This window comes from Pyxicephalus adspersus, chromosome 7 (genome assembly GCF_032062135.1).
Source record: "Pyxicephalus adspersus chromosome 7, UCB_Pads_2.0, whole genome shotgun sequence".
Lineage (NCBI taxonomy): Eukaryota > Metazoa > Chordata > Amphibia > Anura > Pyxicephalidae > Pyxicephalus > Pyxicephalus adspersus.
Window position 1 is genome coordinate 41938070 of NC_092864.1, and position 24329 is coordinate 41962398.

The 24329-nt window shown below is 37.7% G+C and overlaps 1 protein-coding gene across 1 annotated transcript in view; it reads left to right on the plus strand.

Moving 5' to 3' along the window:
• The window catches only part of TANC1 (tetratricopeptide repeat, ankyrin repeat and coiled-coil containing 1), a gene marked incomplete at its 5' end in the record, with an annotated part of 151361 nt that overhangs the window by 57157 nt on the left and 69875 nt on the right, over window positions 1–24329 (plus strand). Inside the window, 1 exon segment of the mRNA XM_072418196.1 lies at window positions 5620–5802. Within this exon segment, the coding sequence (XP_072274297.1) occupies window positions 5620–5802 (183 nt within the window).

A 24329-nucleotide genomic window follows, 5' to 3' on the forward strand; every position in this document is an offset into this window, starting at 1 on the left:
AATTTTCTTCAAAATCTTATTGTATGAATGACTATAGATATAGCAATTAAGTCTGCCGTCACCAAGGCTATGCAGCAAGCATGTGCAAACAGGCCAAAAGTTCTTTCATGTATTTGCTCATTTTCAATCTTTGTTTTGTTTTAACATATATTTCACATGTTCACAAGCATTTAATCTGTCTTAGAAGGGGAAAACTATTCTGTCTCATGTGTGTTAAGAAAAGAAAATGTAACCCTCTTTTCAGAATGAAAGTGACAGCTTGGTGTCACTGTGAGTTCAGTCTGCCTTCTGAGCACACACTGAACGCTCGGCTTTCTAAACATAAGATGGAGATGCCATTGTACCTTTGCCGTCTTTGATAATATTGACTCTGTTGCCATAGTGGTTTGCCAGGCTTGTTGCTTAGGCAATACTTCCTGTTTTAGCTATGGAATGAAGCCCAGATAATGCACTGTGAGATAGCACGGTGGACATGGGAGGACAGATAGGACGAGCTGTAGCTAGGACATCTTAGATCCTGGAGGTGTGCCACTGGAATTTGTGAACCATAATCAGTCTGTCAGCAGGAAGAAAAGTCATGTAGGGCCCAAACACAGGCATACAAGATAAACAGAGAAGAATGGACGGCATCTGAGTCACTTGAAAATCTTGATTAATCTACTTTATACCAGACATTTTGTCCCTGCATTTAATGGCCAACACTGCTCTTTCTAAAAAAATTTTTTTTAAAAATCAATCACTGTTGTGTCTGCTACCTACCGTATTTCATAGCTGGCTTGTGTATAATAGTAAATATTTAAAGTTTTTCTTATGGTTTGGAATCTGTAAACACATATTTAGTTTCTAGGAAATGGCTTTTTAAAAGGTTCAAGAGTGAAATATTCAGAAATTTTGTGTGATACTTCCCACATCTCCTAGATTGTAAGCCCTTCTCGACAGGGTCCTCTTCTCCTCCTGTCTCACTGTCTGTGTCTGTCTGTCATTTGCAACCCCTATTTAATATACAATGCTGCATTATATGTTGTGGCTAAATAAATCCTGTTTTTTTTATTAATAATATTATTATTATTATTATAATTAATATTATTATTATTATTATAATTAATAATAATAATATTATTATTAGTATATTATTATTATTATTATTATTAATAATAAAATAGGCTTATATCACTGCTTCTGTTAGGCTAAGTAGTTACCTAATAATTGTCGCTGGAAAGGATCTTCCAGAGGGGAGGGGGGAGAATGACAGAGTGGTATCCCGCTGTGCTTTCTCCCCTTCACTTGCATTATGATAGTTCGTCGCCCGTGGATCCGCCAGAACAATTGTTTGGCCGATGAACGACGAACACTGTACACACACAAGATTCTCGGCCGATATCAGCTGTGAACCGATTATCGGAAGAGGACCATTGCACATGTTACACAGCCAGTAAAATGGCTATAAAAATGTGACCTGTTGATCTTTTATCTTATCTTGTATCAGCAATAGCTGCTTGTGCTGGCCCTAAAGCTGTATATACAAATCAAATTTGTTTTACCAGAAACAATCTTTCTGAAAAGTGGTGGTTTTTCAGGATAGGGGCCACTGGGAAGGTAGGTATTTTCACTTTATTTTAGAAGGCATTCTTTGTTGTACAAGGAACCCTTTATTAAGATGATTTCTTAAAGTCCACAACAAAACCTCCATAACCTTTCTTAAACTTTTGCAAATAATTTGTAACTTTTGCCTTCTTGAGAATATTTCTGTTCCAACAATTTTGTTGCCCTTCTTGTGCTATATTTACTTTTCTTGCTATGTTGCCTTTTAAATCGACTTTTCTACATCTTTTAACCCAAATAGGCATTCTGATTATTAATTTGTTCAGCTTTTAGTTGAACTATCCTGTTGAGCACAAGTTCTCTATTTTAAAATGACCATGCCAAAGTCCTAAACCAAATCCCAATGAAATGCTGTAGCATGATCTGAAGTAGGGTATTTAGGGACATGTTTTTATACAATAGTGCAGCAATCTACCTCCTAACAATGATATTAATATTATTATATCAGTGGAGATCACATCATATTGTAAAGATTAATTGTGAAGAAATCCAAAAAACAGCTTTAGGATATGTAAACTGTTCTGGCAGCTGAAGATTACTCATTGCTGGGTTATATTTCTGCCACCCCCGACATGGCATCCTTGTGACACAGTAAATGTCTGAATTCTAATGAAGGCGAGAATATCAACTAGATTTGTGCTGTGACCAGATCACAATGCAGCATATAATTTCCTTTTCATGTGCACTTCAGCGGGTGGACAGATACGTAATGGAACAAGTGCTTCGGGCCAAGACCGAACAAAAGGAGTCACTTTAGTTTTCCTGATTAAAACTCCAAGGTCGCAATCATCAGGACAGATTACTGTCAACAGTCATTTCTTTGTCAGTCTAACAGAAACCTATACTGATAACAATAATGAAATAAAATACTAAGCATTCACTTTATATTCCATTGACACATTTGTTAAAATTGTTAAAATTTCTGTACATTACATTGGGATGTGTCCACTGAAAGAGGTAACAGTATAATATCTATGGTATAGTTTTACATACATGCAGGGCAAGAAATAGTTTGGGCGATCATTGTCATTGGATTACAATGCACAGATCCTAGCTATGAAATTCCTGCAGATTTCCAAGCACATTGAAATCTATGTATATACAGGTCTGCAGTGTTCTGGATGGACCACTTTTCATGTAAAATAAATATATATGTTAAAACTTTAGAAACCTGCTGAAATCCAATTTCAAGTATATGGCACAGCAGTCATCACTGCAGCTTATAAAAAAAAGTGTTTGGTTTTCGCCAGTACCCGGTGTGTAGTTTATAATATTAATTATTTTTATAGGACTTCTCCATGTTCTCTGGTTTCCTCCAACTGGCTAATGGGCCTGATTATTTAACCACAAAATTTCTTACTAAAATCATCTTATATTTAAAGTCCTGAGAGTTTCCACTTATGTTCCATATATATATATATATATATATATATATATATATATATATATATATATATATATATATATATATATTGACCTGGGAGTGTAAAGTTCTATTAGAAAGAAAAATATACCATGGTAAAGGAATTTATTATCATTGAGGTTTTACCTCCTGCTGTTTCACATGCTGTTGCAAGAGCTTAGACGTAGAGTCTGACATAGCACTAGTGAGCCTTAAATTGCACACCATTATAATAAACTTCAATATAACCATTTAAAGCGTTTAGCTGATTAATAAGTGCAAAAATACTAATTGATCCTGCTACAAATCTTGTTGGCTGATAACGTCCTTGGCCCTTCTTCTGCTGTACTCACAAGTAAGCATTGTTCCCAGTTCTCTGTACTATAAAATACCCCACACCATGTTCTAGAGAAGAGTCCAGGGTTTCTGTAGTCCTGTTCTTGAGGGACAAATCCCCTTTCTCCATAGATACGTACAAAGGGGGAGCATTGTCACACACGACGTGTTACTGGCAAGATCTCAATAAAGGGCCAGAGATAAATGAAACAAATGCAACCACCACATCTAACAACTGACAAGCTATAATATATTACATTTCTGGTCTTGGGTTTGGATGCACTTAAAAGGAGACAAACAGCTGGTTAACATGCTTGCCCTAGGGTACAGGCAAGTGCCTCTATGTAGACGTCATCCTTATGGTATACTTCTCAGATATTTGTATTGTAATTACCTTTTCTAAATTTTCCCTGGAACATAGAAAATTTTCATTTTTGAGTTCAGTTCTTCTGAAAAAAACAATTAAACCAATGCTTCTTAAACACTTAACTATTCCTCAGAGAGGCTCACAACCTAATGTCCCTAACACATTTTAAGGCCAATTTAGAAGGAGCACCAATTAACCATAATGTTTTTGGAAAGTGGGAGAAAACCGGAGTACCCGGAGGAAGCAAATATGAGGAAGAACTAGAAACTGAATACAGGTAGTGTCCTGGCTGGGATTTTAACCTGGGACCCTAGTTAGATTTTGTCCTACTTTGCTTCCCTATAATTTTAGTTATTTATGCTTACTATTGTACTATTTCCAGCAATTAAATAAATGTATTGAATTTTCTGTAACAGTTAAACATAAGCACACCCCCACTCTAGTTTAATACCCCCCTTTAGCCTGGAAAAGCCATTTACGAGTATCTACTTTATAAACCCCTTATATAGAGTGTTACACTATATATTACACCAGTGAAGACAGGCAGGAGGATTGTTGTGGGAATGCCATTGTGAAGCCAAATAAAACATAAGTCGAAGGCAGAAAAGGGATCTTTACAATTAAGTGCTATTTATTTCCCTGTTTTCCATCTGCGCCCTGTAAATCTTTCACTGCTTCTTCCCCCTTCAGAGGGAAAGCTTTCCTTTCAAAGTGTTCCCATGAATTCTACTTCGATTGAGTCGCTTTTACACAAATGGATTTCCGATCGTGTGCTCACTTCCTTCTTTCTGGCTCTGAAAGAACTGAAAATCTTATCCCTCTCCCGTCTGTGTGTTTTACTATCCATTGGGGATGGTAACTATGATTTTATGAGATTTCTTTCATAGAAATAAATGCGAGATGGGTGTTGTGGAGCCAGGAGCAGAATGTTTGTAAAGAGATTGAAAAAAGGGGCTTTTATGAAATATGTTTTGGGGAATTTTTTGTTGGCCCCCCAAGAACTGAATATCTTTTTTCATTTAGATGCAGCTCAGTGGAGTTTTTATGGGGTGGAACACTGCCCCATTTTATTCTGACATATGTATGTGGTTGCGCTAAAAAAAAGGCAGTGAATTGCACAAATCTTTTTATATATTTTATGAATGCGCTAATCACACGTTTTAAAGTCTTATGGTACAAGGTATGTACTGCAGGGACCTGCTAACCAATCCATCAATTTACATCATGGTAGGAAGTTGCACTGTGCAATTCTTGGTAAGTAAAAGATTGTCCAATCAAACTGTCATCTGTGTAGCCATCTATTTTTGGGATTACAAGGCCTTAAATGTTGAACAGTTTTGTTCGAATGGCATTTCCTTCTGCTTGTTATAGTTGAGCAGGCCTAGAGCAGAAAAGAAAAACAAAACAGAACCTCAAGAGTAATAGGAGGTACCCCTATTTTGTAACGTGTTTGCTACTATCAACCAGCAGAATGTACAGTGGTAGAGGGGGGTGACACAAACACTCTTTACAAGGTGTCAGGTCCCAAACTGCACAGTACAAGACTATCATTCATTGATTGAGCCATTTTATACACAAAGGTAGGTTTGCCAATAAACTGCTCAATGTTTTACTTTTCTCTTAGCTGGTTTTGGGAAGATTTATCTAGTAGATTTTGCTTACCAGTGTTCTCCCCAGCCCCTTTTAGTTGGGCGCACCAGGCAGCACTTTTCAGTTGTTCAGCTGTTTCTGGGTGGTTACTGAGTCACAATACAGTCCGCCTACAATTTCTTCTCACTCAGCATAAAAATATATCTGGGTTGAACACTTCTTACTGTATGACAACTTCTATTTACCTTATGTAAATATACCAATTTCAACATGTACAGTGTTTACGGCAAATTTTAACCAATTTGTAATATGTCTTTTTCAGCTGAAGAAAACACACAAAATATTTTATTCCCAAATCACAATGGAGATTATCCAACTTCTTGCATCCAGGATGATCTATATAAAATGGGATTCACCAAGGGAGTTTCCGTTTCCTTGCCATCATCACCATTACTGCCACGCCAGTCTTACGCGGTGCCACAGCGTGCACCCAAGAAATCTCCAGGTAAACCTAATTTCTTATTACTTCAATTCAGAGCTGAGGTACATGCAAATCTCAGAAATCTTTGATCTGTCAGTCTATTGCTATCTTTAACCTGGCCATACACATTAGTTCCTTTGTACAAATTTCGCTATAATCTGGACGTTGTGCATCCAGTTTGGTAATGTGTATGGGCTGCTTTGGAGAGAGAGAGAGAGAATAACAGAGCTATACATTCAATTAGAACTTTTTCTTTCCATCATTTTTTGTATTCTTATCCATTAATGGTAAACTTCAGCTTTATTTTAACCCTTCATGACAATCACCCTGCACTATTAAGCTATATTTAGTGTAGACTGCTTCTTTATAACAGTGACCGATCCCCCACAATGCATCTAACTGATGATCTAATGATATTCATCATTATTCATCAACAACAAGAAGAGTAAATGAAGTGCAAATTCATCTAAAAGCTAATTTCTCTGTTTTGAAGTCATTACTAACTTTTCCCAGTGTGAACGTCTCTGTGTAAAGTAATGTTGTAGAGTTTTTAATGCATAAATAAATGATTATGTTTATTTGCAGAGAGGATCATAGGGAGGCATTTGGCTGCTAATTGCATTTTATTTCATATTGAAATGTTATATCTGAATTTTTAATAAATAATAGGAAGACTGGGATTCACTCAAAAAAACCTACACAGGGATACTGGGCTTTCCTGGTATGCTATGAAAAATTAAACAGAATGAACATAGTACTGGTTCTAGAATTTATCAGTTCTGCCCTCGGCACAACATTGAGCCCAGTGGTTAATGGGTGGGAAAAATAGCAAGCGCACATCGGGTCATATTGCTAACTTTCAGACTGTTTGTACCACTAATTGCTATCCATTTTTTATTTGCTATTAGGTTCATTTCAGACTGGTGGTTTACTGCAGGCTCAACTGCGCTCCCTCCTGCTCCTATTCAACTGATTAGGAGTGGTTGAGAATTATTTTTGCAAGGCAGGTGGCGGCCCCTGTGTATTGTGACCCAACTATTCAGCAACCACCCTAAAAGAGAGTGTTTACTGAAAGGTGCCAGTGGCTGGGGAGAACACTGAGTGGATCCCACTGAGCACAGTTCCTGGAAGCCACAAGTCGCTTCTTACAATGCAGTTGCTTTTCCACCTATAGAGGAAGCAATTGCACCCCACTTCACAACAAAGTGGTTGTCAAATGCTTCGGTAGCTGCAAAAAATGGTAGGTGAATAGTGGCACCAGGGAGTGGCTAACTATGTGGTTATGGACAAAGGCTGAAAGAGGCCTAAGTGTTGTTTTTTTAGGGGATAAATTAAATTACATTATATATCTTAACTGTTTGTAGCAGGGAGAGTTTTTAATCACCCTTAGGGTCAGACACTGACATGACCCCCTTGGGGAAGGTGCTTTGTATATGCTGATACTCCACAATTACAGTAAATGGTACAGAAAGGATCTGATTGGCTGCCCTTTCTGGTTATTGTCTCTGTACGGACTTATTGTAGAAAGCTGTGACAGGTAAATTTCAGTGTACTATAATCAGATGGCTGAAAGATGAGCTCCGGTTGCCATTGTTTACTGCCCTATTCACATTCCTTTTAGCCTTGTTAAATAAATCTGTTTAATGTTGTAGTGCGGGTAATGATGTTTAGTGTGGCTGATCTCTCTCTATAACAGCAACTTGCAGTCCATGTACACAGCACACAATTACTACAGAAGAGAAACTTGTTTGTTTAATCCCAGTTAAGCATGGCTGAGCACTTCTGAAAAAACAGCACACACGCACATAAGCTGCACAGCGACAGAGAAGGCCGACATGAGCGTGCCTGACATGTTCTGCTGGAGGAAAAACAATATGCAAGTCACTCTTGGATTGTTTTACAGTGTTACAGCTGAATTTCAGGGAGATGTAACTCAGTTACGTATTTATTTTTAAATTTATATTTATTTTATTGTTTTTGTATGATGACATTTATTTATTTAATCAGAACTAATCCTCTCCCTGTTCCATCACAGAGCGCCACCATCATTTCTCCTCTTCCTGGATACAACCTCTTGCCTTCTTGATTAGGCGGGCCCAGGAGGACATAACTCCTGCACAGCCATTTATTTATTCCCAACAAGACTGAATTGCTGGGTTTTCTGGCAACCAAAGCTAAGTTGTGCATATTCAGCTCAGCTTTTTTGACAGATACCCAGAGCAATCATCCAGATAAGAGGGACTATTACAGAAGGGACATCGTCTGTTCCTTTCTGCAAGAATGACCAGCTAAAAGAAGCATTTTTACAAGTGGTATTTTAGTTCCACTTTAGGAACCTTAGTATAACCATTGGTATTCTCTCTATGGCAGAGTTTTGGAGAGAGGGACATCACTGGTAGTCAGTAATCAAGTGTTTTATGTGTTTGCAAATAGCATTCCGATAGGAGAGAGCAGAATGAGAAGAGAGATGATGTCAAGGCTGTGCTTGGTCTTTCACAGTCCAATAAGATGGTAGAGGACTAATGCATTCTTTAGCTTTAAATCATGTCATTCATCCAGCTATGCTGTGTTACTGAGCAGTGCAAATTTCAGGAGTATTCAGGATAAGATAAGGTCAAGTTCAGATGTTTTTTTTCTAAATAGCAATACTGCTTCGGTTTACTGCTGTCAACCAGTACTCAACCACTCCAAAGTCCTGGTTATCATTGAAATGACAATGTTGTGTGTTATTTCATAAGCTTCATGCAGCCAAACTGTTTCCATTGTCTTGATTGTGAGTGCTTTCCAATTGCATTAGCAAACAGGTGCAAGGTTGTTGAAAGTATACTGATTATTAGCTAATGGTCCATGATCCTTGGTGACATGTGGGAACTTCATAGTAGACCATTCAGAAAATGTTTATAAATGCATGTCAATATCTCAATATTTTGCTGTTCAACTGAACTACACATGAAACAGATTCTAAACACTGAACAGGATACAAATTTCAGCAAATATTAATAGCCTGATGCTATTTATTTGATGCTTTTTTTACAGGTATAATACAAAATACTGCAAAAGTAAGCCTGAGGGAAGGATCTTTATCTGTATCCTGCAATCTGATTTGAGCTGTACTGTTCAAAGTCAAGGTTTAAACCTGCCATAACTTTTTTTTCTTCTATTTAAAATCATGTTTTTATTTGGTTTTACATTGGTCAGCATGATGGCTTAGTTCAGCCTATCTTGGCCTTTTTAACATAGGAGAACCCTTGAAATTTAGGGAACCCCTGCTATACTTACTATAGCTACAGCTCACAGTATATTGGCGTAGTGGTGAATTTGAAGTATGGCTCAAGGAACCCCTAGCAACCTCTGAAGGAACCATAGGGTTCCACAGGGCCCTGGTAGAGAAACCCTGGCTTAATGAGATGCACTGTGGCCTTGTCATAGCTATGCTTATCCTTGGAGTTTGTGTTCCCACTTTATTTGGCCAAGTTTTTATTTTGCTGTTGCTTTGGTGGTCTTCAATAAATCAAAAGCATACTGCTAGGTTAATTGGCTTTTACACAAAATCGTCTCGAGCTTATGTTTTATCATTTCAGAGGATGTATCGTGTATAAAGGACTAAGTGTAAATAATCTTCTGAAGATTGTACAGTGCTGCAGAACATGGTGGTGTTTTACAAATTGATAAATTAAATGATCGCATTTCCTGAATTACCGGCAATATATTAAGCTCTTGTGTGTACAGGCCCAGCAAAGAACACAACTATCTTGTTTTTGTATTGATTTGATGGTGGATTTTGACCTGGACAGGTTTTTCCATGGAGGAAGGGCTGTGAATGAATAATATGACATTACCATGTTTGCTTTGGATCTACAAATTGGTTTCCTCTAATAAACATGTGAGTAGACAGGAGAGAGAAACTGACTTTTCAGTGCATTTTAGTTTCGTTGTTTTGCTTATTTTGTTGGAGGTTGATCATGGATTTCTTGTTTTTACCCAGCAGTGTTCCTAAAAAACATTGGAAGGTCTGCTCAGTAATCAAAATCAAGTAGTTGGGATATTTTAAAATCTTGTAAAAGTGTTATATGAAACTCCTATTATTGTAAAGTAAGATGATCATTGCACATTGAACATGGGTATTCATCCTGTCCAATTTTTTCCCCTATTTTACTGTCCGCAGCTGAAGCTTCTGGTGCCGGCATTCCAGTGTGTGCGCACCCACTTCAGCATGGCAATACAGGTGTGTGGACAAAGACTATGTAGAAAGTGAATTTGGGTGGTAAAGATGTGTGGCTGAATTAAAGCAAAGAGATTCAAACCTTTTAGTGAACCTTAAAATGACGTATTGTATGTTGTGTGGTTTGTTGGTTTGTAGTGCAGCGTTGACAGCGCTAGGTTTAGTTGATGTTGCAGAAGGGGAAATTGCACTGGAGGCTTACTGGTAGGATCACTAGTACCAAAAAAAGGAATGAAGTCTATAGTGAAAAATAAGACTCACAAAAGATGAGAAGTAGCAACTTAATATCTGACAATTTTTCTCATGAAGTCTTTTATATTCCTGAGGTGTATGGTTTGTCATTTTAAGATGTGTCTCTAGTTCCCTTTTTATTAGCCAATCATATATTTAGTTTGGCCGGAGTTGATTTCGGATGGTACGCGTCTGCCTTTGCTGTTGGTCAAACCAAGGTCACTTATAAGTGCAGTGAAAGGAATATAAATGTGACAGTCTCTCTATTGTAGCGGCAATTGATCACATTGAGTGTATGAAGACAAATTCTCTAGCTAGGAGCTCTGCTGGTTCTAATCTGACCCTGGGTACATCCTCACAATAACTTGAGGTCATCCTCTTATTGCCTGCCATTATGTGGATGAGCGCACTTGCTTGGGAAACACATCCTCCTCCTCCTTCTACTGCTCGTTAAACTTTTCCCCAACCAGCTTTTTCAAAGCCAAATGATGACAATTCTATAATGAAAGTGTTTTAGAAGGTATTCAGAATATATTAATGGTATATATCATATTGTTATCAATTACTTTATTTGGTGTAGGTTTTAAGCAACCAATAGAAAAATTAGAGGACAATTGTTTTTCCTGTTTCTTTTTTTTGGCTTCTTCTACATCTAATAAATTGACCTTCGAAATCCCATTTACCTGTACTAAAATATTAAAATATTATTTATTATTTATTTACGCTGAACAACCGTATTTTTCGTCTTGTCCCAGCTCCGCTCATGTACCTAAATAGCTTACTTTGATTTTATTGCACACTGTGATATTCTCACTATGTGCATTTGAAGTAGCAGCAGTCAGATAGAGCTGGCCTCATTTCTTGACTGATGGACATCCAGTATCTTCTAGCCCTTTCTTCATATTTAAGTCTCCCTGGCCTACCCCTTTCATTATATTTCATTGTTTAATATTAAACTGTACTTTTATAGCTCCAACATATTACGTAGCACTGTACATTAAATAGGGGGAGCAAATGTCAGTCAGATACAAACAGGAGGAGGGGAGGAACCTGCCCAGAAGAGCTTACAATCTAAGAGTTACTGTTATTTCATGTACAATGCCCTTCCAGACCCTCCATCCAACCATGATCTCCCAGCATTGTAAATCTGCTGTGCAATATTTTCAATTCAATTTAAATTAAATTTTGATGAAACAGAGAGGCAATACTGCAAATAAATCTAAAATGGAATATTAGCTGTACAATAAAGAAGCATGTGTGATATGTCTATCTCGTTAGTCATTAGTTGGCAGAACACACTAGAATTTGCAGTTCCCCAGTGAAACCATTGGCTTCCCAATTCTTCCAGGCTCTAGGCTGGAGCCTTTGATCTATAAATCAACCTCTGAACTAGGTGAATGTTTGTGCCAATTTGCTGTGTAGTCAGCACTGTTTACCCTGAGCGGTGTTTGGTCATTGCACTCTGATTTGCTCAGCTGGAGAGAGAATTACTTGTCCTGCTGTGTCAGCCACATACGGGGTAGCAGCTTCAGCACAATCAGTGTTAAAAAGCCTACGCTAATGTCATATAGATGTTGTGGAATGTAAACTCGCTAAGCAGAGGTAAGATTACACACGTTGTCCTTTGAAGGAGGCGGCAATTATAAAGCCAGATATCTGATGCTTTTTTTTTGCATTGTAAAGACTCAGCTGTTGGCTGGATTTTTGTATTTAGCATAGCTCCTATAATGTCTTCATGTATTGAAATAGGATTAAAAATAATTTTTATTCATCAATATTGAAAATGTATTGGTTTGTGGTCGATGTGTAATGTAAAAAGTGCCACATTCCTTACATGCAAGTTGGATGTTATTGATTGTGCCTGAAAAGTCGCAAATAAGTCAATATTCTCCCCAGAGCTGTAGGCGGGTGATGGCCCCTGTATCGTGACCACTAAAAACAGCCGAGTGGGTACTGAGAAGGGCCGGTTGGTGTGCCTGGCTAAAAGGGACTGGAGAGAACACTGCTTTACACTTCAGGAAAAAGAAATTTCAATACTGAAAATGCAGCTTTTAAAGAAGCCAGTAGCTGTAAGGCCCAGTTCACACGGATGGTCAAGGGCAGTGTGGTTACTTTTTTCAACTGCAGCTGCTGAATAGACACTTTAGGCAGTGTTCTGCATGTGGCTACCCTATGAAGCAGTGTTTTTCAACCTTTTTTGAGCCATGGCACATTTTTTTTCATGGGGTAAATAATTTTTTACTTTAGTTAAATAAAAATTGTTACAAAATGACACTCTGTAGCTAATTCTCCTGTCTCTAAGAATAAACAAGGCAATTAAGCTACCTACTGCCACCCACTGACATGGAAGAGTATTACATTACTCTGCCAGTCACTACAGCACAGACACTCGACAATGGTAATTGGATAATTTCCTACGGTACACCTGAAAATCTCTGACGACACACTAGTGTGCCGCTTCACAGTGGTTGAAAAATACTGCTATAGAGAACATATTAGGGTGGTTGGGGGACTGCCCATTAAAAGCTTTGTTTATTTTGGACGATCATAGCCGTGGTGGCTGGCAGGCTATAGGTTGTCAGGAGCTGTCTAAAAACGCCTTGAAACAGTCTGTGTTGATGCATAAAGCTACGTACACATGTCTTGCTACTGTGCAGCAGTCCGCTGATGTCATTCATCAGCCTAGGTTGTGACAAATTAGAAATGCTCCCCTCCATAGGCATGCAAAACGGCCTGTGTTTAATTCAGCTGTGTGCCTGCAGCTTTGCTTTCATCATTTGCTTCAAAAAATATCCAGGTAACATCCACAAATCTTGCATTGGTCAATTGGGGTTATCTGCTTATGCAAGAAGCAGGACTTGTATTTGTAATAAGCAAATATGGCTGCTCCAATGCATATATAGAATTACAAACTGTATATTCCCTTTCACAAATTTTCTGTGTCTGAAAATGTCTTCTTCATCCTAGAACTAGGTAATTGTTACCAAGGCAATGCTTGTCCCATGCAAAAATCTAGCACATGTGAAGCCGTCCCCTGATGATGTTATTTCACCTACCCTGTCGGATCAGTGAGCGATGGTGCATGGACAACCACTGACAGGTAGTCTCCGTGTTAAGGACATCCAACACACAAACGACTCGTAGGTACAAAAGGGGCTTCCCTGCTTGCTTGTGTGCAGGATGGAAGCTTCATAGGGGGAGGGGGGCAGTTTGCATGACTTGCAGAAAGAGTCTTTTGCGAAACACAACTGAGTTTGTGGGTGATCTTAGGAGCTGAGCTGATCTGTAGCATTTTGTAATTCCTTAATAACCAAGACAAACTCTGTGGCTGTTTATTTTTGCATATTAAAGCACAGCTTGTCCCAGAAGTTAATGAATGTCTAGGCTCTATAAAATTTTTTTTTTTGCTTTGTTTGTGATTAATTCTCAGTGAGGATTTTATACAGTAACTGACACCATGCTGCCTAATAATATGTTGAGACAATTGTCTGTCCTAATTGCATTTATTAAAATAATGTACCTGTTCCGACTTACATACGAATTCAACTTAAGAACAACCCTACAGTCCCTATCTAGTATGTAACCCAGGGAGTACCCCTCCCTTCCTATGGAAAGGATCACAGCGGAGTGCCTTTTACTTGTTCTCTCACCTCCACCCCCCATAGAACTGTGCGGTGTTTACAGCACTCGTTTGCTCTCCTGTTACTGGAAGCAATCACAAAAGTTTGTTTACAGCAGTATAAATCTGATGTCTATCTAAAAGTAAAAGTACTTTATTTAATTTCAATTTAGTTTGCATGATTTGTACATTTTTAATCACAAATGCATGTTTAAAACCAAATCTGTGTACAGAAGCTAGATTATCCATCTCTCAGTATCTTCATGATCATCTCTATTTCAGCATGATGCTGACATCATTTAGTGATCTATCTTGCCAATGACCAGCGTTGTTTTCTAATGGGGGAAACGCAGCAGGACACCTTCTTCCATTCTCCTCAATAGAACAGAACATCACTTTTTGTACAGGGATCTTTCTTTCTGCAGTCACTGGAAATGATCACTAAAGTTTATTTCCAGTGACAATTACTGCACATCTATAGAGGGCTTTAACTTTTTTCTAGGGTAATCAACAATTCTGTGAGCACAAAAATATAAAAATATACATTTGGTTGCATATATAAGAGAGCCAATATATACTTGTTATTTAATGCCAGCTATCTCTGGAGTGCCATCTTGTGGCAAATGCATCTCATTTGCATCGACAATCAAAATGCACCAACATCAAAATGAATATGTACTAACCATTACTTCTAGAAAAAAATGTATTCCTTCCATGGGTCCAATATGTCTTTGCTGCACTGGTCCTATTCATTCCACTGCAAAAATGACAATATGTCATTAGAAACCCTTTCACATTCCTTTGCGTCATATTGTGGACATTTTTCAGAGATTTTACCGGAAGTATTGGGCCTGAAAATCTGGATTTTGAGGTTTGCGGGCAAGTTCCTGCTTTCGTTATCAAGTATGATGTTTGTCCAGATTGGGTTCTCATGTGAATTTACAGTTTTGTTGTCCTATCTCCTCACGGCTGTTTCATGTCATGTGCACCAGATAGCTCCATGTATCTTTTAAAAGCATCTGTCATCATAACTTCAACTGCTCGGAACAGGAAGGCCGTTCAGGTTTCTCCATGACGTACTGTATATGTACATTTTGGTCATTTGTTGCAATTGACTTTTCCATCTACTTTGACTAGTTTAGTTTATTTTGCCTTTAAAAGTGTTTTTTTTATTTAAGCAATATGTTATTTCCTCCCTATCGATGCCATTTTCTTTTTTATGCCTTGGCATGCAAATTAAAGAGAAGGAAGGGGTGGTATCTAGATAACAGTATAAAATGGGAAATGTAGGGTTGCACCCATACATAAGATATGTAACATATGTCGGTAAAAGATGAAATTAAAGCAAGAGGGGTTTGTACATATATATAGTTTCACCATTTGCACACTAAGAAATTACAAGATCTTTTAAACACAGTGCCCCTTATGTCAGGGCACCATAATGAAGTGTGCACTTTATTTTTGTCTGAATGTTTTTATTCCAAATTATAAGCTGGAGAGAGCAGGGCTAAATCAAACGTGTCTTTGTCCCAAACAATATGCAGGTACACTGTGTAAACACGCACGCGCGCACACACACACACACCTTTTGGATTAGTAGGAGATAGTAGGGGTTACAATATGGAAAATTTAAGATATAATAATGAACATTTTTGTCAGTGCACAATTACCCTGAAGAAGGCAGCAACAAAAAATGTTGGTTGGGATACACCCAATAGCCTGGGGGTTACGTGTGATAACCTTTTATATACTTTTACATCTTGTGAGTGCAATGAACCATTTTCTTTTTTGGAATCTGTGCTGTCTACACTATTGTACTATGTTCAATAGTTTGCAAGTCTGTGCTTCTGAGAAATATGTAAAATAAATAACTCTCCTTCCTAGTTAACTGTTTGGGATGTAAAGTATAATCAAATAATTAAATATATCACATAGGTAAAAAAACAGTATACTTTATATATAAAAAGTATTAAAACATTTATATACTAGATTGTAAGCTCTTCGTTGCAGGGTTCTCTCCTCCAGTGTCATTGTCTGTATTGGTTTGCAACCCCTATTTAATGTACAGCAATGCGTAATATGTTGGCACTATATAAATCCGGTTTATTAATAATAATATGGTGCATCTGTCCCTTCCTATACTCAAAATGAACCATGTAAATAACTACATACACCAATGTGCACAACAAGTGATTCTGAGGTCCTATGTTAGAGGTGGAGAGGGTTCCCCGGGCTTCTCTGTTTGCTTCCAGCAGTGAGGCATTCTAAAAAGATAGCAGTTTAGTGAACTTGTTGCTTTAACCCTGCTTTGCAAAATAACTGGTTGTTTACATCCCCAGGACCAGTTACTTGTGTTACCTGTCTAGTAAATGCCAGTAGGCTTGAATAGGGGTGTCCCCCTCATTTCTTGTGTTGGGGTACGCTCAGTATATGGGTATGGGGAGTTAATTTTTGGGAGAAGAGATTTTGTTTGAAGACTGTAAAACTGACTTTTTATTTATTTGTTGCAGTATTTTTGTAGAGGCATAAATAAATACAAGGTTTAGTATTTGTGTTATAATTATCAAGTAGCTAGATGAAAGTGTATACGGTCAGCAAGGGTTCTGGTATTTGATGGTACAGTGACTGTCCAAATTCAGGGAACCTCCCACGCTGCCCAAAATATTTGTCCATGATTGTTTTGAAAGATACAGACTTGCTGCTCAGCTGTTTGAGGAGCACCTTTTCTTTTTGTTTTTATGACGATGTGGAAATGTAAGGATGAATGCAAAACACACCTCCGTGTTGCTATATACCGTGTTTCCCCGAAAATAAGACCTACCCCGAAAATAAGACCTAGCACTTTTCCCCCAACCTGCCCTAATATAAGACCTAGCCCAAAAAAAAAAAAAAAAAAAAATACTCACCGAGCGGGAGACAGCGGGCGTACACACTCCGGAGCTGGACAAGCCGATGCTTGCCTTGTAGTTCCGGCTCCTGTCACAGGCGGAGTGATATTACATGCACTTCGCCTGTCAGAAGCCAGGAACTCGGCTCGCGTCTTCTGATAAGGTAAGTTTTTTTTTTTTATTTTAACCAGCACAATTACGGTATAAAAATAAAAAAATAAAAATGTGAGCAATCATTGCCCCAGCCACATTTTGTGCTGATTTTAGGTTTGTAAGGACAAGCTGGCTGATTTAATACAGTAACAGTGCAAGAAGAGAAATGCTGAACTCAGTAACCAATACCGGTAGCAATGAATCAATGAAGAGTTTAATTTACAATTGGGTCACCATATAAAACTCTCAAATGTACATTGTTCTACATGAATATGGTAAGTGTTTTTTTTCATTAAAAAAAGTATATAAGACCTACCCTGAAAATAAGACCTAGTGTGTTTTTGGAAGCCCAAAAAAATATAATACAGTGTCTTATTTTCGGGGAAACACGGTAGTATGTCCATAGCAGGTGGTCATTGGTAATCCAGCATAATAGATCATTAATGGCTTCTAGCCCTCTATCTATCCCAGGATCATCACAAACCTTTTTTTGGGGCAACAAAGATCTAAAGATCTTCATTAAAGCCAAAGACATCAGTAATTAGTCAAAAAGTCATTCATATTCAAGCCAACAGATTTAGCTGAGAAGAATAGGTAATTAGACTTTTGCATGTATTCAATTCTAACTTTTTTTTTAACCAGAGATTGTTTTCCTACTAAGAATGTTGGACTGCCTGACTGACTGAAATGGAGCTGTGATACATTTGTGGTTTTTTAAACCATTTAAAATGTCAGATTGAGCAGCCCGTGGTGGCAGATTGTGTTCACACAAGTGTTCTGCTTATTGTACACATTCACAGATTCTGAAGTGTGAATATAAACTCAAACATTGAGTACTTTGGCGTCATAATACTGGAAAATGGCTGTGTGCTGCATATTTCAAGCAATAGCTTCTGGATAAACTTCAGTATCATAAAAACAAATACATCAACAACTGTAGTTGTTGGTTCCCTTCAGGGACCATATTTAGGGAAATGAGGGTGAAGGTGCTTTATTTCACATGAGTTCCAATAGTTGTGCCATCCCTATTAATGTAACATATAAAAGAAATATAGGTTAAGAGATAGGGGTTCTTTTGGCAGCTAAATGTGTAATACCTGGATATTATGTATAAATGTGTACAAAAGTAGTTTGTGCATGGACGTGTTTATAAGCTTTCATGTACAAAATATTTTTGTATATATTTATACATAATATCCAGTTATTAAATATTTAGCTGCCACAAAACTCATCTCTCAATCTTAATTTCTTTTAGATCTCTTTAGGGACCACCTGACCAATTATACTGAGCAGGACCAATATTTCATCCATTTCTTTCATTCAATATAAGAACCTCTCGATCTTAATTTACTGGTAGCCGTTGTGACAGCGTCAGTCAGCCTGGACTGCGTTATGTTCCATGTGAGGAGACCAAAACAAGTATATAAATGGAACAGTGCAAGCATAGATTGGAGGGTAATGTACTGTGTAAAACATTATCAGGCTAAAGCTAATCTATGTTAATGGGCTGAGTATGACTGAGAAGAGCCATTCCATTAGGATAATTTGATGTGAGGTCTTTCATTCAGCATAATAGACAGTGTTGTGTACAGCAAATGTTGGTTATAAAAAATGTATTTACTATGGGGTGAAATCCAAGACTGCCTTGTGTTCTCTGCACCTTTCCTGTGTTATCTGGGGTTTTCTACTTCTTAGCTTGCACTACAGATCAATTAACGGCTTCCTGTGCTGTGGAGATAACCAGATTGGGAGGAATTTGGTAGTAATTTTTCGCAATCTGAGTCCACAAAAGGTGTGTTGTGTCATTCCACATCAGGAGCTGAATGCATTTGTGGAAGAAGAGATGTGATTCATTTTTTCTAAACTTTTGCCCTGCTTTAAAGTGATTCTATTGTAAGAGATTATGGAGACTGCCATTGCTGAACTTGCCTTTTCAGAATGGTATGTTTTTTGGCTGTCATGCTAATTCTTTGGCTTTAGTACTGTCTGAGCTGCTGACCCCAAACCGAAATAGAAATCGAAAAAGCTATCATTTTCAGCATGCTTTTTCAAGGTGTGGTATTCAAAAGAATGGCAAAATTGGGCAACTAGCATTTTCAAAAGCTAGCAATGGCAGCCCCATACTTTTTATGAAATAGTTGCTTTTAAAGTCTTAGTAATTAAAAGTTAAACTCCAGGTAAACAGCAAGAGCAAGAAAATAATTATACCTTTTATTACATGATTATAGCTGCCATTGTGAAATGAGTTTTTCCTTTCTGTTCTGTTGACCTTTGTCACCAGTACAGAAGGTATGGTAGTTTTCCCAAAAAGAACAACTGCACCTAAACTTTGGATCATTCCTTTTCCTGTACTATAATTTTGGGGAACATGTGTAAAAATTCCCTAATTTGGACATGGATGCCAATAAAGAGCTAATATTGGATTTATCCTTTCCCTTCTCTGCTTTTAAAAAACAATAATTTGAACTATAACACTAGTCAACAAACATTTTCTTGCCAAACAGATTAAAGCCATTTTAGGTTATGTTTGATGCAGAGATTACAAATATGATATTGGTTTTGCTAGATTGGTTCTAGTTTTTGAAATCAGGACCTCAATAATAACCTCATAGAAAACTAATGAAACATGAAACTTAACCAAATTAAACTAAATATGCCTAAGTATACAAAATTACATTTTTGAAATACTTAAGAGTCAATATATTCCATATTCAGTATATTACAGAACTATTCACAAGACGTAATCGAAAAACTCAATTGTTATGATTTTCTTTTATGCTGATGATCAGGAAAATTATGTTAAAGGCTCCAGCAGTAGTCTGCCATCATGTGTCTATCCCATCTGCCCTAATACCTTTCTTCCATCACCTTTATATATTGATGGAACCTCTTCCTTGGTTTCTCACTGAAATCACCAAGGTTTTTTGGACATTTTTGCAAATGCTATGGAGATAGTGTACCTTTATGCTCAAGGTAGCACCCAAACTGGTAAAGTTTAAGAGCAAGTTTTGTACCAGTTCTTCATAATTTTGTGCTTTATGGTTACCCAAGAAGTTCTTGACAACCATGATATAGCTGTGCCAGGGAGAAGCTTCAGTATCAGTCATGTAACTTGTGAAATTTCAATCATTTATCAGTTTCTGAATCTGGGGTCCATCAAAGATCCCTGCTTTTAATTTTTCAGTACTCAATCCAGGGAATATTCTACAAATGTATTTAAGGCAATCACCGTCCTTGTTCAGAGCTCCAACTAGTTGCTTCAGTAATCCCAACTTTATGTGTATTGGAGGGAGAATGATTGTTTTTGCCAACCATTGGCTTGTTAATGATGTTGTCTGTACCTTTTTAATGTTTTCCCTTGAAGGCCATGTCACATTTTCCCAAAGATCATGCTTTGCTCTTCTTTGTGTATCTACTTTGCTGTCTAGGTAGGATTAGTCATAGTCATTTTTAAATCAACACATATGGGCCCATTGGTGTTCATGATAGCAAAGCTTTTGTAAGACCATTTTGATGTTTTCATATTCTTTAAGTTTTGTTGAGTGACCAATTGGAATTGATGCATAGCGGTTGCCATTATGCAGTAAAACAGATTTCAAACTTTCAAAATCATCTGTTCTGATTCCTGTATCACAAGAACTAGAACAGGGGTGTCAAACTTAGGCCCGGGGGTCAAATCTGGCCCCCATCTTCCTTTTTTTTTGGCCCCCAAATGAGTCCTAAATATGAACTGCAGCTGGCCCGCCGCTGCATTGAAATAGTGCCGCTACTACAGTTCCCAGCATCACTTGCGTCTATAGAACAGAAGGCTCTCTGCCTATGTGTGGCCCCGCATTGGCCTGTTTTGGAGATGCAACAAATGCCGGGAATTTTAGTAGCGGTGCTATTTCAATAAAGAGAGAGTATCAGCGGTGGGCCACTCATAAGATTTAGCTCCGCATTGGCAGCCTCTGGCATTTCCAGCACTCCCCCTCACTTGTAATTTTCCTTGCTACTCTAAGGCATGGACTTGAATGGTTGTATTTTACATAGAAGAGTTATTATTATTGTTAGCCTGTGCAAAAAGGGTACCATTGAAATTTAACTACAAATGGAGAAAGAGGCATAAGATTTTTTCTTAAATAAAACTTCCCCAATTTTTTCATAAATTTCAAGGTTCAGTAAATTTTAAGGTTGGCCCGCAACTTTGTCTAAGTTTTTTTATTTTGGCCCTCTGTGTATTTGAGTTTGACACCCCTGAATCAGAACAAATACAATGTAACATGTCATTTCTGGATTTAGTAGACCTAAAATACACTAAATATATTGAAAAATGCTTGGCAAGTGAAAAAACTTTTTTTTTGTTGAGCTGTGTAATCATCTGTGAATATTACATCTTACTAGACTGGTTGGTAACTACTTGGATTCCATGATGGCTTTCATGTCAGTTTGAACCTCAAAAACCTAGGCTGTTCATGCACTTGTATTAATATTACACATTATTTATATAGCACCGATATATTACACAGCCCTTTATAAAGTCCATAGTCATGTCACTAACAAAGGGGCTCACAATCTAATGATATGTTTTTCACCTTGCAGAAAATTGTTCCTGCTGTTGTTTTCATCTGCTTTCCATCTCTTAGCCTTTTATCTGCAATAACCAGGCTGGAGAGGGATGGAGAACATAGCAGAACATGTGAACATATTCTAAGTTTAGTCTGGAAACATAAAAACTTTTTGTAAAGTAACAGGTGATAAGAGGAGGACTTGTTGCTTTGTAGCTGCCACTCGAATGTGACTTACAATTTATGTAAAGTTAAATTCTTCTGGCTAGGACTGGACGATTGATGAGAGCGACAGAAGTAAACTATTTAGGTTACACAAAGCGCTAAGCTGGGGGTTTCTCCGCCACCTCTCCAGACATTTCTGGTATGTTTAACGAGCAGAGCCAGGTGTCATCTTATGGAGCTAAGCAACTGCAAATATTAGCAGCAAGTGGGGCTGTTACATGCCTACTCTATGCTCATAAACATTGACAGAGGGGAACCATATGAGCCGGGAGCCAAGGCAGACCCAGTGCTGTGGCTAATTTTAAAATGTACTACATAAAAATTATGTACACATTTAGCACCGTGTTTTTTTTTTTTTTTTTTTTTTCCATCGGCCAGGAAATTTGTATGTTGTAATTGAACTAAAGTTGTCTTTGGAATTTGATGTCCTTTAAAAGTCAGCCTAAAATTGAAGCCTGGTAGAATTTGGCAGCCCCTGGCATCTTAAATGCATTGGATGCTCCCCTGGGTCCTTGAATTTAATTCATAATGGAGAAGGTGTACATATTCAGGGAAACAATTAAATCATTAAGCCCCCCCCCCCCCCCCCCCACTGCCACTGATCATAGACTACCAATTTTTGGATTTCTGATTGGACCTTTGGTTGGTAATGAATAAAAGTACTTGTGTCATGTTGTGTGTGCCAACAGCCTTTACAAATCCAATTGGAATATCAGTCATTGCTGGTAGAATAGACAGCTGAATAATTCTTCCAGCACCCCACCCAAAAATGGAATTATTGCATTCGGTCGAACAGACCTTTTTTACATTTTCCTGAAATCCACACTCTATTGTCGAGAGATTAGTAAAAGCATCCTATTGGTTGCTGTGGTTTAATCATTTTTCAACAATATATATTCCTGGACATAAACTAGACAGGGACCCTCTGCTGTGTCCCCCCACTTTTGCTGTTTGTAAATATTTCAAGTTCTGTAAAAGTCCAGCAGATGTCAGCATGGCTCGCTTTGCTTTTTCAGAGTTCAACAGGAAGGAATCTATTGTGTTGTGTTTAATTGCTTCCAGTGATTGTTCGACATTCCTGTCCTTCCAACATAGTTAAATAAAGCAGCAAATAGTAAAGTTTTAACAATCTCATTAGTTGGCTGCCACTGCCAGGATTCTAATAGACACAGCTTCATATTGTCCAAGAACAATCCACATTGCTGTGGGTGAGAGATGTCTATTACATGTGTGTAAGACCTGGAGGCACTTAGTGTGAAGTTTGTAATAGAAATGGTCCAGATGCAATAAACTTGGGGGTGTTCTTTTGATCTGTTACCTTATAATTAGTAGCACCCTGTGTGCTGTTTAGTAACTGCCTCATTAGACTTTAAACGACTAAGGAATGTGTTTATGAAAGCTGCAGAAGTAATAACTTTGTTGCATTGAACAAGTTTGATTAATAAGGAATTTGGCTTTGGTTAGAAAATAATAGGATGCATTTAGTCACCATTAATAAAAACCTGAGGTGGATAGAGTCACTTACAAAAGCATATTGATATCCAGAGAGGGACAAAAATCATGATGAGGAATAAAATATTGGGGGAGACTGGTAGAAATTAAAATATAAATATTGTAAACAAACAGGCTCTATCTTGTACATAACAATCTTACCTTCTTGTTTGCCATCTTCTATAAAATGAACACTGAGCTGCAAATGCAATGCCAGAATGAATGCACCCCCATACGTATGAGCGGGTGTCACATCGTTCTGGCCTGGCCATTCCAGATGGCCTTGAGTCTTGAACCTGGTAAAGGACCAGATGAGAATCTTGGCACTGCCAAAGTGAGGGGAGGGGAGTTTACCTCCACTGTAATATGTAAACTTTGAATAAAGAAGAGAAGGAAATGATGTCTTTTAAATAGGGTTCAGGAGAGTTAAATTTTCAATATGGAGCTGAGAGCAGAAACACTATGACGTGACCTCAAATTAGCAGGAAGAAAGTTCAGGGATTATGTCATTTATTGCCAAATATTGTTTTGCAGAAGAGTAGAGGATGATCAAAACAAACTTCTGTTCACAATAAATGCAAAAAATAACATTCATGATAAACATAGTATCATACTTAAATTGTGAAAAGTAGACTGCTGTGCCACCAGATCCGTCTTCATTGTTTTTTCTATGGAAGATTAAGGAGGGTGATATTTATTTGTTGAATATTGTACCAGTATCCAATGTAATGTTACCTGCTCTATTAAATGTGTTTGAAATATTTGGCTTGTATGCTTTTATTTTTGTTTTTCGTTATTATTTAAACTCAGTTGATATCTCTCTCTTTTTTTTCTAATAACTTAGCTATGTAACAATATCACAGATTGCAAATCGGTTCTGCAAATGTTTGTATGCATTTCTTTGTGCACAACAGATGGGCTGAAATATATCTGTAGAAGGAAGATTAAATAAATAAATATATACAGCTTCGTCCCACATAACTTGAAAGAAAATTCTGGGGAAAATAATTATTTAGAATTGTTTAAGGAGCAGAGGGGTTCTGGGGACAATACTGTGATATATATATAGATTGATAGATATTGTTCTCACCAGCCCCTTTTAGCTGGGCACACCACCGGGTACTTTTCAGTAACCACCCAAAACAACCGGGTTGTGTGTGTGTGTGTGTGTGTGT